The sequence below is a fragment of the Babylonia areolata genome, chromosome 20 (genome assembly GCF_041734735.1).
Source record: "Babylonia areolata isolate BAREFJ2019XMU chromosome 20, ASM4173473v1, whole genome shotgun sequence".
Taxonomy (NCBI): Eukaryota; Metazoa; Mollusca; class Gastropoda; order Neogastropoda; family Buccinidae; genus Babylonia; species Babylonia areolata.
Window position 1 is genome coordinate 49,527,741 of NC_134895.1, and position 14,404 is coordinate 49,542,144.

The following is a 14,404-nucleotide window of genomic DNA, read 5'->3' on the forward strand; positions in this document are numbered from 1 at the left end:
TTAGATCTTCTAAAATTACAGCATCTGTAAGTAATAGCAATCAAAATATTTGAAACTGATAATGATGTACATATATATGCAGATCATGAATCAGACAGACCAAGGGCTTTCTTCATGGAGAACATTAGAATGAATAGAAATCCCAAATTGTTAAATACTGGAAACAGTTTAAACAAAATTATAATAGAAAATTGATAGAGGAACAGACTGATAGACACTGATGGTTTTCTCTTCTCCCTCTTAAGTCACTGTGCTCATCAGTATGTATCCACAGAGAGTGAGGAACGAAATGTCTGCTACTGCAAGTACTTATTGTAGTACTTTTAATTTAACCAGAAGTTTTCTCTTCTCTCTCTTAAGTCACTGTGCTCATCAGTGTGTATCCACAGAGAGTGAGGAATGAAATGTCTGCTACTGCAAGTACTTATTGTAGTACTTTTAATTTTACCAGACAACTTTGAAACTGAAAACGTGAAACATGGAAACTCTCTCTCTCTTTCTCTGTCTCATGATTTTTTCCCCATACTTTTGTTCTTTCGAGAGCATGCTGTTGTTCATTTTGTGGTGGTAGTTTTGCTATTCCTGCTTTAAATTATTCTTTGTCAGGATATAATAAAGGTGTGTGCATGAATCTATAGCTAGTAAAAGCCAACATGTGGATTCCAAATGTACACGTTACAGATTATACAAGAATTCATTTATTCCCTGTGTGTGTGTGTGTGTGTGCATGCATTGATCACTGACTATAAAAACACTAACAGTCTTCAGGATCAAAACTGTTGCCAAAACTATGTTGGCTTTCAGTTGTGATTATTGCCATAGAATGATAGATGTGATTATCTTCATTAGCTTGGCATTCACTGTCTTTGCTTTTTCATCAATAATTTAAATTGTTCAAGCTGTGGCTGACTGAAAAAATGTTGATTTAGGAATAAAACTAAAAGGAGTTTACTGAAAGTGTTGTGACGACAACTTCTGACAGTTTGTAGGAGTTTCAGTGGTTCAAGTAAATACTTAGATAAATAAATGAATGTATATATATATATATATATATATATATATGGAAAAAATATGTATATATGGAAAAAAAAAGTATATATACATATATATGTGAGTACGTGTGTGTGTGTTGTGTGTGTGGTGTTGTTTTTTTTATGTGTTGGCTTCACTTCAGTACAGCTAAGAATCTGGTCAGATGATGACATTACCATAGCTTGTTGCTGAAAGAATTTGAGGGGTTTTTTCTTTGAATGCAAGAAAACTGTTACCGGACAATCAAATTTTATACCTGACAGGAATTGAATGGTACAGCATGATATGTACTATGTATGTAGTTATTTTGCAAAGTCTGTACTTAATAAGAATCATGGTTTGGACTTGAACAGCAAATGGATGGTTGGGCTGCAAAATCTTAGTGACAAACATCCATTTTAGATTTCTTAAAAGTGATTTTGCTTTATTGTCCACAACTTAAGAAGGTAAAAACAGACAAAAAATACCAAGAAAGGGGGTGGGGGAGCAAAGCATCTAAAGTGCATGAATCACAGACATTTTACTATTCATGGGAAAACATTATTTCTGATGTTTGCTTTGGAGTTCTGCAGAGTATCTTTGAAAACATGTTATTAATATTTGACAAACATTTTGAATAAAGTAGATGGAGAAAATGAAAGTCAGGGAAACCAGTGCTAGAAAAAAAATCTGCCCACATTTGAAGACTGACCTAAACATGCCAGCCTGTAAATCCTGACAAACACTTGCAGTAAAGTTGATTGAGAAAATGAAGGTCAAGGGAAACGTGCTAGAAAAATTCTGCAAACATTTGAAGACTGACTTAAACATGCCAGACTGTAGTGTAAAGCCAAGAGGTACAGAAGTGGAGTGGAAAAGTTCTGGAAGTTCGCGGAACTTAGTTCAACCTTAACAACTGAACTGAATTCTGTTGTGTGTACATTTTTGGTGATGACAGATGAGAATAATGGTATGGCTGCAACTCTTCCGTCCAGGCACGGAAAACCCGTTTGGCAATATCCACATTTCTTCACCTTTGTTCCGTCTCAGTTTCGTTGAGACTGAACTATCGTAAATTTGTTTAAATTGTTAAATTTAATTTAAATTTGTTTAACATTGTAATGAATATTCAACATTTCTTCCCCTGTCAAGAGACGTGAAGACAAACAAAGAGTGGATGGAAAGAAATGTAGAGGATATATTACAATGTTATGAATCAGTTTTCAAGTTTTTTTTCGGTTTCAGTTATAAACGGGGAATTTGAGGGGAAGAAATGTGGATATTGCCACCCCGGCGTTTTTCGATTTGCATCGAAAACATAGCGTCCGTTTTCTGAGGGAAAGAAACCGATGGCACGTTCACTCTCGTTTGACTGGTCAGAAATGAAAACCGGCGGTAGTACGGTTGAAAGCGTCGTTTGTATACCCCGTGGTGAAGAGGCTTTGTATAGCCCGTGGTAAGAAGGCTTTGAGAGGAGAGTGACCCTGGATGTCTAAGCGCCAAAATCTGGGTCACAGGTTTCTAAACGGACGATTAAATCACCTTGGTTTTCCGAGTCAATATGCCGATCATGACGGGCGGAGATCCCTGCATGGCACGGGGTTGATGGCACTTTGAAAATCACACACACACACACACACACTCTCTCTCTCTCTCTCTCTCTCACAAACGGGCGCGCACTCGCCCATACATATCAGCGCCGGTGCGCGCGATCTCCATCCCTGTCAAGCCCCTAGGGTCGTGGGTACATCTGCTTGAGCCTTTGCTCATACAGCAAAAGCTACAAAGATTTGCCAATTGGTTTATGCACAGGTATTATTTTTGTGGCGATTGAAACAACTGTGGTGATTTACGTCAGTGCTTTTTTTGTGAAATTTGGTCAGCCGATGATGGCACAGCAGTTCATGGCGAGTGTCAGTTTATTTTCGATTTGGGATCTGTAGCTGGCAGAGTTACCAAAGGTACACACGCACATTCATAGAGCTGAATTGAATGCGCACGCACGCGCACACACACGCATTCACACACTTTACTTGGCCCGGAAAACAATACACATGCCTGCACACACATGCACACACTCTCCGCTCTATCTCCCTCCCCCTCCCCCTACCTCCCCCCCCCCCCCCCCCCCCCACACACACACACAGATAACTTTGTATTTAAAGCATTGTGCATGCACACATACAAACTTGCACTCTATCCTCCCACCTTCCAGGCCTCTTTCTCTCTCATCTCTTTGTGTGTCTTTCTGTCTGTGTTTCTCTTTCTGTCTATATATCATATGATATCTGTTTCTCTTTCTGTCTATATCCCCATTCTCTTTCTGTCTATATCTCCCTTTCTCTTTCTGTCTATATCTCCCTTTCTCTGTCCACCTGTCTCTCTTTCTGGCATACACACACAGTTGTATTGAACACACACACACACACACACACACACACACACACACACACACACACACACACAGAGTTGTATTGAGAACACACACATACAGTGTACATTGTGTACATTCACATAACTTTTATTTCAATGCTCTAATGGAATATAATTCTTTCATGTGGACTCAACAACACACACGCATGCACGCTCGCACGCGCGCGCACACACACACAGTTGTATTGAAAGCAGTGCACACATATATATATATATGCATGCATATAAACTTCCACTCTTTCCTCCCTCTCTCTTTTTTTCTCTTTCAGTCTGTCTGCCTGTCTGTCTCTCCTCTCTCACTCTCTTGTATACATGTATAGAGTTGAATTGAAACCACACACACACACACACACACACACACACACACACACACACACACACACAGAGAGAGAGAGTTTTAAGTTTTAATTATTCTCTAGTTTCACTTCTTTTCAAGTATGGAGGATTACTACAAAATAATGTTTTCATGCCCAGAGCAAACATTTTCAAATACACAACAATGTCACATAAAAGTTGAGAAAACACAAATGTCTGTTAACTCCAAAAGTGTAAATAGGCAAACATTTGCAAATTGAATCATCTTACAGCAAAAATGACTTTTTTGCCTCCTTTGAGCATATTACAAAAATCAAAAACCGATTTTGGAGACAGATATTTTTTTGGAACATACCTATTTTGCAACTGATCATAATTGGGACATTCCATTATAAAATGGAACTTGTCCTCAATCACAGACATGTTACAAACCTTACAAAGCCATAACTCTCATGGTATGTCTTTGTGTCTTCCTGTTTCTATTTCCAGTTTGTGCTTATTACTTCAAAATTTCAAGAAGTTAATAAACTAATTACCAGGCATTTGACTTACATATCTACCAAATCCACTTTTGAAATTTTGATTAAAAAATATATATATTAATCGCTTTTAGAGCATGTCTCCATAGATTTTGAAACCTCTCAAAGCAGTGTTGACATTCTTGCTGAAAGATTCCCTCTCTAAGAAGAATTGAGCATCCCAAACACAGTCATACCCTGTTTCTATTAAAAATTTGTCTGCTATTACTCATCCATTTTGAAGAATAAATACCATTTCAATATAAATCAGTATGAAATAAATTTTCCTTTAATATTTTTCTGTGTTTGGTATCACTCAGTTGGTCCAAAATTGAACCAATCTCATTTTCACTAACACACTAATTGGATAAATACCAGTTTCTCCACAAATAATTTGGGTCATGGTATTCCTGTTCAGTTTGAACAAGCGTTTCAAAAAGTTCAGTTATAATTTTTCAAGTATATCAACATTTTTTTAATCCCATATTTCTGCACCATACAACGAAATAGGAACAGTCACAGACTGGTACATGTCCAGAACGATATGTAAAGGTAAATGTTGATTTCTGGCAGACTGAAGTAACACACAGCGTTGTACTGAAAGGAATCCACATACATGCACACATACAAACTTCCGCTGTTTCCTCCCACCTCCCCACTCTGCCTGTCTCTCTCTCCCCTTTCTCGCTCTCTCTCTCTCTTGTATACACACATGGAGTTGAATTGAAACCACACACACACTCTCTCTCTCTCTCTTTCTCTCTCTCTCTTAAACACACACACACACACACAGAGTTCAATTGAACACATAAATATACACACACATGCATACACACCCACCCACACATGCATACACACACACACACACACACACACACAGAGGATTTGTGTGTGTCAAATAATAGATTGAACCAAAATTCAGTGATTCACCATGCACCTTGTTAACTACTGCTACTTCTTTTTTTTCTTTTCTTTTTTTAAGATGAAATTATATATTTTTGATTACTGGAGAGCCTTCCAAATGCCTTTTAAACCATAATTCTGGTTCAGGTTCAGGGGGGCATGCCCCCCTTGGTTCCCCCACCACCTCCCCTAACAGGGCTCTGCCCATGAGCCCCACCTGGACCCCAACTTACTAGTTGTTTTCTTTTGTGCCAGAATGCTCTGGGTGTGTCCTTTTAGGTTTGAGACTGGCAGTGACAAGTCTGTACTCTACTCTCCACTTCACATCTTGTTTCTGCTGTACCAGCCAGGCCTGAGTGATACCCACACCTGCAGTGGGTGTAAAAATCTAGGATGTTTGAAACAGTTACTCCTGTAAATTGAATCTAGCTAACACCAGTCATTATTCAGTTGTTTGTTAGCAATATAGATAGAATTATAACTAGTTGTTGTATTTTCAGGTGAGATTGGAAACACCAAGGGTGAATTCGTTGCTACCTGACATCCTAACCCAAACTACACGCCTCAGAAGTGTCATTGACGTCGCGCCATGAGCGAAATGGCGGGAAAGAAAATGACATTGTACCTGGAAGATGGCAGCAGCTTTGAAGGGCTGGCATTTGGCTGTGAGCGCAGCGCGTCTGGTGAAGTGGGTGAGTGGGTGACTTAGCATTGTTTCAGTTGACTAGTAGTAGTGTCACATGCCACACGATATTGTGAACAAATGAGTGGATAGATCTACGTATGCTTCATTGCTTGTCGTGTGCCTCAGGGTGACTTGACAGTGACAGGTTCATTTTCAGTAGTTTCATGATGTTGGTTGACAATTCTGGTTTATTGGTCACATGACATGACAGGGTCAGTTTCATGGTGTTGGTGACAGTTCTGGTTTATTGGTCACTTGACATGACAGTGATACTGACAGGGTCAGTTTCTTTGTGACAGTTCTGGTTAATTAGTCACATGACATGACATAACGATTAACATGGTCAGTTTCAAGCTGTCGTTGACAATTATGGTTTATTGGTCACTTGACATGACAGTGATACTGACAGGGTCAGTTTCTTTGTATTTGTGACAGTTCTGGTTTATTAATCACATGACATAACATGGTCAGTTTCATGATAGTTGACAAGTCTGGTTTATTAGTCAAATGACATAATGTGACAGGGTCAGTTTCATGATGATAGTTGACAGTTCTGGTTTATTAGCCACATGACACGACATGACAGGGTCAGTTTCATGATAGTTGACAAGTCTGGTTTATTAGTCAAATGACATGATATGACAGGGTCAGTTTCATGATGATAGTTGACAGTTCTGGTTTATTAGTCAAATGACATGATATGACAGGGTCAGTTTCATGATGATAGTTGACAACTCTGGTTTATCAGTCAAATGACATGACATGACAGAGTCAGTTTCATGGTGTTGGTTGACAGTTCTGGTTTATTGGTCAAATGACACAACATGACAGGGTCAGTTTCATGATGATAGTTGACAATTCTGGTTTATTAGTCAAACGACATGACATGACAGGGTCAGTTTCATGATAATAGTTGACAAGTCTGGTTTATTAGTCAAATGACATGATATGACAGGGTCAGTTTCATGATGATAGTTGACAGTTCTGGTTTATTAGTCAAATGACATGATATGACAGGGTCAGTTTCATGATGATAGTTGACAACTCTGGTTTATATCAGTCAAATGACACGACATGACAGGGTCAGTTTCATGATGATAGTTGACAATTCTGGTTTATTAGTCAAATGACATGACATGACAGGGTCAGTTTCATGATGATAGTTGACAATTCTGGTTTATTAGTCAAATGACATAACATGACAGGGTCAGTTTCATGATGATAGTTGACAATTCTGGTTTATTAGTCAAATGACATGACATGACAGGGTCAGTTTCATGATGCCGGTCCCATGTCTGGCAGACTGGTCACAGTGATGACAGAATTCTAATGCAGTTGGGTTTTTTTAATTTCTAACTCTTTTTGGTGAGTGTTTTTATCTTAAACAGAATTATACATACCCAAGATGCAGTTTGGAACCGTCCATTGAGTATAAGTTGGCTGCAGGGGTTGAGGCAGCTCGGCCTGTTGTCATACTTTAATATCATCCTGATGTTGTCATGATGGGGGTGGGTGGGGGGTGATGGGGTTGAGACAGCTAGGCCTGTTGTCATACTTTAATATCATCCTGATGTTGTCATGATGGGGGTGGGGGGTTGAGACAGCTAGGCCTGTTGTCATACTTTAATATCATCCTGTTGTTGTCATGATGGGGGTGGAGGTGGGGGGTGAATGGGTGACCACATGTAGGTCATTTGACAAAAAAGAACAGACTTTTTTTCTTTTTGTAGTTAAACTGAAATTTACTAGTGAACCAAATGTTTCACATACTTTGATATGAATGTTATGCAGATAAAGTAAATACAACTTATTATTGATATTTAGAAAATAAAGTAAATGCTAGTTTTTAACCAATTTCCCACTGTTCAGTGCAAGTGTTCAGACAGGCCACTACTTTGAAGGGCGCGAATATTCTGACAAGACAGTGCATTGTGCACAACTACAAGTTTTTAATTCTCACAAGATAAATGCAGTGCGTACAGGATCATAAGATTCTGAGAAAACACGATGCAATGTGTACAAGTCCATGAGATTCTAACAAGTCACACTGCAGTGTGTACAACTACAAGTTTTTATTATAAGATTCTGACAAGACAATGTAATATGTACAAGTTGATATTTTCAGATCATGATAGAATGAAAAATTAATTGCAATGAATGCTGCACAGTGGTAGTACTTTACAATCAGAAAGAAAAGAAGAAAGAAAGAAAGGAAACATATTCTGATATTGTTTCCTTGTTATATAATATCTTAAGAACCAAAGACTCCGACTCGAAGCACAGCGAGTACTTCTCTAGGCCTAGAAGTAGACAATATATTTTCCTTCTTTGAAACATTCTGCTACACTTGACACTAGGCTCAAGACACAAGAGAAAACGGATTTGCTGTGCTGGGCTGTGTAATTTTAGTGGCAGAAAGAGGAAGTAGGTAACTTTTTTAAAGTGATCTCATAACACTAATAGACAGTTGTGAGGGGCATTGATATAGAGTCCTGGGAGCAGCCAGCCCTTGGAGGGCGCCAGGTCACAACAAGGTGTAATGATATGCATGGAGGATCCGGTATCGACTGTGTATGGAAGATACAGCATTGGCTTTGTATGCAGGGTCTGCAATTGAAAGAGCACACACACACACACACACACACACACACATGCATACACACAGACACACACATACACACACACATGCATACACACTCTCTCTCTCACACACACACACACACACACACACAAGATAAATATATGTGTGTAAAACAAGACACAAAATATTTAAATGCTAGAATTTAAATATGTCTCATACTTCTCTTGAAATTTGTTGAAATACATGTGTTTAACAAATTTAAGATGTCAACTTAGCTGCACAGTTTAGTATGACATTTGTTGTATTGTTTATGTTGTTAGCTTGATCTTTTTCCTAACATTTAGCTTATAATCCATTCCTTACCTCCTCTTCTTTCTCTGTCTGTCTCTCTGTCTGTCTCACACACACACACACACACACACACACACACACACACACGAGGGTTTACATGTATGTTAACTACCCTTCCCTCTCCCCCACTGGTACTACTAGTTCTACTGCTGTTACACATTTGATTCTTTCATTTATGCTAAACCAGACAACTGGAAAAAAAAAAAAGTTGCCTCCCTTCCGACCCCACCCCAGAGAAAGTTTAGATTGAAGAGGAATGTGCAAGCTATTTTTGGGGGAGGAAAAAAAATTCATGTGAAGTTCTGGAAGGAGGGGAGAAAAGGGAAGCTGTTGGGTTCAAGCTGAGAGGGGGCAGACAGGTGAGAGGGATGGGGAGGGGTGAGGTGGGGTGCTTGGGAAAGCTTGATGTCTGCAGCCAACCTTCCCCATGCAATAGCTGCAAGAAACTGACCATGTACCTTACCCCTTGACCGAGTTTGAAGCGAACAAGTCCACTTTGTTGTTCGGACTGGGATTTTGAGTCTAAAATATTTGATGCTAGGGAGTGTTTTTCAGTCAGAAACTTAGCTATAGAAGAGTTAAAGAATGAACAAGGAACATCAGCCATAAAAAACAAAAACAAAAACCAAGTCAGATTTATACTTGATGTGTCATTTCTTGATGTTGACACATTCGTGCATGCACTCATACACACATACATGCATTTGTGCGTGTGCAGGCACACATGCACACACTCTACTGACTCCTGTCCCCCCAGCCACTATCCTCCAAAGCCTCCCACCCTATTCACCCCCACACACAGGGTATCACCACTCTATGTGGGTTTAAACCAGTGGGCTACAAGTACTGCTTTTTGCTTTTCATCCTGGAAATCCCAGAATGCTCAAATGCAGAACAGGTCCCAAAATATACATTAAAGTATACCCCAAAAAAAGCCTGTTTGATGACAAATGCAATGTATACTGTTACTCAGAAATTTTCGTTTTGAAAAAAGGTACTTCTTTTCATCCAGGCATCCAGAAGCTTGGCCTCTTTTGCTCTGTCTTGAAAGAGTGAACCTGGATATTTCTACAGGGCAGGGTCCTTGGATCCGAGGACCATTGAGAAGGTGTTCCTTGGTGACAAGCTCTCTGGTGGCTGTGCTTATTTATTGTTTGTTATTTAACACTGATTTCCCTTGGAACTATTTAGTGTTATTGAGTTTGGTTTGCAGTCTTTCAGACGGGAATGGTGGGCTACCCCGAGTCCCTGACCGATCCGTCGTACCGCCGACAGATCTTGGTGCTCACCTACCCCCTGATTGGAAACTACGGCGTCTCTGGGGATGAATTGGACAAGTATGGGTTGAAGCGGTGGTTCGAGTCCAACACGATTCATGCGGCTGCCCTGGTGGTGGTAGATGTGACTGAGAAATTCAGTCACTGGAACGCCGTCAAGTCCCTGTCCCAGTGGCTGGAGGAGAACCGTGTGCCTGGCATTTATGGTACGTCACCTGATCTGTGTGTGTGTGTGTGTGTGTGTCTGGGAGTGGGAGAGGGTTGGGGGGGGAGGCGCATTTATAGTACTCGTGTGAGTGGGGGGGTGGGGTAGCTGGTGTGTGGGGGTAGTAGTGTGGTCATTTTTCATGATAGGTCGCCAGATCTCTGTGTGTTTGGTGTGGGGGGTGGGGGGGCGAGGCATTTATGTATTGGGGGGGTTTGGGGGGTACTGGTGGGAGGGTTGGGGGAGCATTTATGGTACGTCGGCTGATTGCTGGCGTGGATGGGTGGGTGGGTAGGTAGGCGTGAGAGTGGCTGCTTAGCATGGAGCGGTGGCCTTGTGCTGATATGCCTGACTAGGAAGTAAGTATCCACAGGTTCGATTCCCAGGTACAGACCAGAATTTACTGTTGGGAGTGCATGAGGTTGACATTGGTGTGTGTCTGTTTTGCAGGGGTGGACACCAGAGCTCTGACCAAGAAAATCAGGGAGAGCGGAACAATGCTTGGAAAGGTGAGTGGGTTGCAGAAGAGATATTTAGTACTGTACATCACCTTCAACAGTTCAGGGATGTGAAAGCCACTCAGAAACACAGAAATGCACTTTTCCATTTTATTTTAAAAACAAAACGAACAAACAACGAGCCTGTCGGTTGGGCATGACTGCCACACACTTGGGTGAATCGAGAGAAATAGGCGTAGTACATTCTTAGGCTGGCTTTTGTAAGCTTTGCTCTGACTGGCCAATTTTGTCCCATCCAGATTCTTGTGAATGCTCAGCATAGTGGATCTCAGATAAAAAATAAAATTATCTAAAGACTGGATTGATGAAGGAAGTCGCTACAAATGTGGCTGGGTCTGACGGAATGAAACTTACCAACGGATTGGGCAATTGTCACGTTGGTGACTTCATACAAAAAGTCAATGTCATCAGTGGTTCCCTGCAGATTTCCGATGCTGGGACTGTGACGGATGAACCCGGGTGTGGCTGTGTAAGAAGGGACTTGGAATGAGTGGCGTGGGAGTGATGCCACTGAAATGGTGCAGATGATGGGGCAGCAAAGAAGAAAAAAGTCAGTGTCAGTGGTGAAGTCTTTCGCATGTGGTGTGATGACACCGTTGGCTGTATGAAAAGGGGAAAGGTGGCTGAACTTGATCATATCCAAATTGTGGAGAGAAAAAAAAGTGATCTCAAGACCGTGAAGCTTTTCTTAACAGAATTTTTCAGACAGTGGTGTTTGTTAAAACTCAGATGCATCAAATGCCTCAGATGACAAAACATGCAGAATATGTCCCTGCTTAGTGTGTGAAACACATAAAACAACACACACACACACAAAACTCCAAAAACTGCTCTAAACATTTTATTGGCTGTAAGAGGCCTCAACATTTCAAATTTAACAGTTGCCTGACTGCCTGGAGCAAGTAGATGATCATGCCAGGCAGGCTGCACCTTTCTGAACTTGTACAATGGGGCATGTGTTGCTGTTTGTTTTTTTTAAAACACTAGCATGTGGTTTTGGGAGATTACTTTTTTAGACATTGGTCATACTCCTGATAAAGAAACAAGTGAACTCATTTGTTCAAGTCGCTTTCACATCCCTGAAAGTTGTAGGCATCAAAGCTGTAATTGGTGTCTGCTTTTTTCTCATACACACATTTATGCATTTTGTTCAATATTGTCAGTGTCACTGCTATTGCTGTTATAACAGTATTATTGTTATTATTATTGCTGTTATACGTATTATTGTTTTTGTTGTTTATGTGTATGAATACACCATGTGTCACAGTATGTGTGTGTGTGTTGTGGGATTTGCGATCCCAGGAATGTGTGTGTGTGTTTACTTTTATTTGTTTATTTATTATCATTATAATCATAATACATATTGTCATTTTTCATTTCTTTTCTTTTCTTTTAGTCATTCATTAATTTTTCATATCAATTTTTTACATTATTTGATATTTTTATTTACCTTGTTATTATTATTATTTTTTTTAATGATTTTGGCTGAAGGCCTGACTAAGCGTTTTGGTTACACTGCTGGTCAGGCATCTTCTTTGTAGATGTTGTGTAGAGTGTATGGATTTGTCCAAACACAGTGACGCCTCCTTGAACAGCTGAACTGAACAGAGCTGTTGTAAATGTTAATAGTAGTGATAGTATTTTTGTTGTTATTAGGGTGTGCAGACCCATTTTCTTCTGATTTTCATGGAGGTTCCCTTGTTATTTTTAGTGAGAACGGCATGCGCATGCGCTTATGGAGCTCTATTCCCTTTTTCTCCAGGTCACCAAAAGGCTTAAAGTATGTTGTGGAAATCAATGTTTGACAAAACGATTTTGAACATTTTCGGTGACTATTTTTTGCAAGTTTACAAGGTATATTTCATTTTGAAATTACACCCATTATTTGTTTTAGTCTCCTGTGTTTACTTTGAGCATCTTCCTTGTCATATATCTGCCATTACATATTCAAACTGATCCATTTATAAACTCTGCCGAAAAGTTGTCCGAACAAAGGCAGTGCAAACTCAGAGAAGCCATGGCCTACTTCTGCATGACAAAAATTCCACCAAGGAAGTGGGCTGCACACCCCCTGTTGTTATGATGGTGATGTGATGATGTATATTATGATGACTGTTGCCAGCTGGTGGTGGAAGGGGACCAGGTGTCGTCCATCCCCATGGACGATCCCAACTCCATGAACCTGGTGGCTGAGGTGTCCCTCAAGGTACGGTGGTGTGGTGTTAGTTAGCCTTGTTAGTGTTGTCAGTCCGTGCTGATTTAGGTAGTGGTGTTAGCGTTGTTTGACAGTGTTGTCAGTGACATGTGTTAGTGTTGTCAGTGCTGCTAGTTTGTGTTTAGTGTTGTTGATGTTGTTTGTTAGTGTTGTTGGTTAGTGGTGTGTGTTAGTGTTGTCAGTGGCATACATGTGTTTGTGGTGTTAGTGTTGTTGATGTTGCTTGTTAGTGTTGTTGGTTAGTGGTGTGTGTTAGTGTTGTCAGTGGCAAGTGTTAGTGTTGTTAGTGCTGTTAGTGGTGTTAGTGTTGTTGATGTTTGTCAGTGTTGTCGGTTAGTGGCATGTGTTAGGGTTGTTTGGTAGTGGTGTTAGGGTTGTTAGATGGTGGTGTTAGGGTTGTTTGGTAGTGGTGTTTGTGTTGTTGGATAGCAGCATGTCAGTGTTGTTAGTGATGTAAACACTGTAAGTGTTGTTTGGTTGTGGTGATAGGGTTGTTTGTCAGTGATGTTAGTCAGTGGATTGTGTCAGTGTTGTTACTTAGCGGTGTGTATTGTGAGGTAGTGGTGATAGGATTGTTTTGTTAGTGCTGTCGGTGTTAGAGGCAAGTGTTAGCATTGTTAGACAGCAGTGCTAGTGTTGTTAGCTAGTGGTGTGAGGGTTGTTTGTTGTTAGCTGGTGGTGTTAGTGTTGTTTGTAAGTGGCGTATGTCAGTATTGTTAGTGGTGTTGGAGTTAATGTTGTTAGGTTGTGGTGTTAGAATTGTTTGTTAGTGCTATTTGTGGTGTTACTGTTGTTAGTTAACCCTTTCGCTGCCAGGAAAATAAGATTTAAGTGAAATCTATTTGCCAGGGTTTTTTCACAAAAAACGGGTATAAATTTTCAAAAAATTCTGTGCTCTTTGTTATTGGAGAAAGACCCATAAAAGTATATATTTTCTGAAAGGGAAATGAATAAAGAATACAAAACACATGATGTTTTCCCATTTTATGCATTTTAAGTGACATGCTGTTGTTTTGAAATCAGTGGGGGGTTTTTTGTCACATTTTCAACTTGTTCATTACAAACATTAGTCTGGTAATTTGCACAAAAATATCATTTTCTGGACAAATGGATATCTGCACACACAAAATCATACTAGAACAACCACAATATAAAAAAAAACTGAAAAAGAAATAGATGTATTGTGACTTCTGCAAGTGATAATATGGATGTGAGGCCACGCCCCCTCAGTCTCCACCCCCCTCCTCTTCACCCATCTCACACCGTCACTTCATAAGACCGCGTTGGCTGAGTGCCAAGAAAATAGCTCATACGGTGCCCTGCTAAAAATTCAGTGACCTGTCGTCTGCTAGAGTTGAACAGCCTGCATCACTCACTGATAGTTGTATCTTG

General features: G+C 40.2%; 1 protein-coding gene across 5 annotated transcripts in view; it reads left to right on the plus strand.

Annotated features, from left to right (window-relative positions):
- Positions 1 to 14,404, plus strand: part of LOC143294688 (multifunctional protein CAD-like) — a 107,569-nt gene that overhangs the window by 599 nt on the left and 92,566 nt on the right. For all 5 annotated transcript variants that reach the window (XM_076606081.1, XM_076606083.1, XM_076606084.1 and 2 more), the window contains exons 2-5: positions 5,681 to 5,872; positions 10,011 to 10,280; positions 10,730 to 10,788; positions 12,920 to 13,003. In XM_076606081.1, the coding sequence (XP_076462196.1) occupies positions 5,770 to 5,872; positions 10,011 to 10,280; positions 10,730 to 10,788; positions 12,920 to 13,003 (516 nt within the window). In that variant the 5' untranslated portion in view covers positions 5,681 to 5,769. The remainder of the gene's footprint in view (positions 1 to 5,680; positions 5,873 to 10,010; positions 10,281 to 10,729; positions 10,789 to 12,919; positions 13,004 to 14,404) is intronic.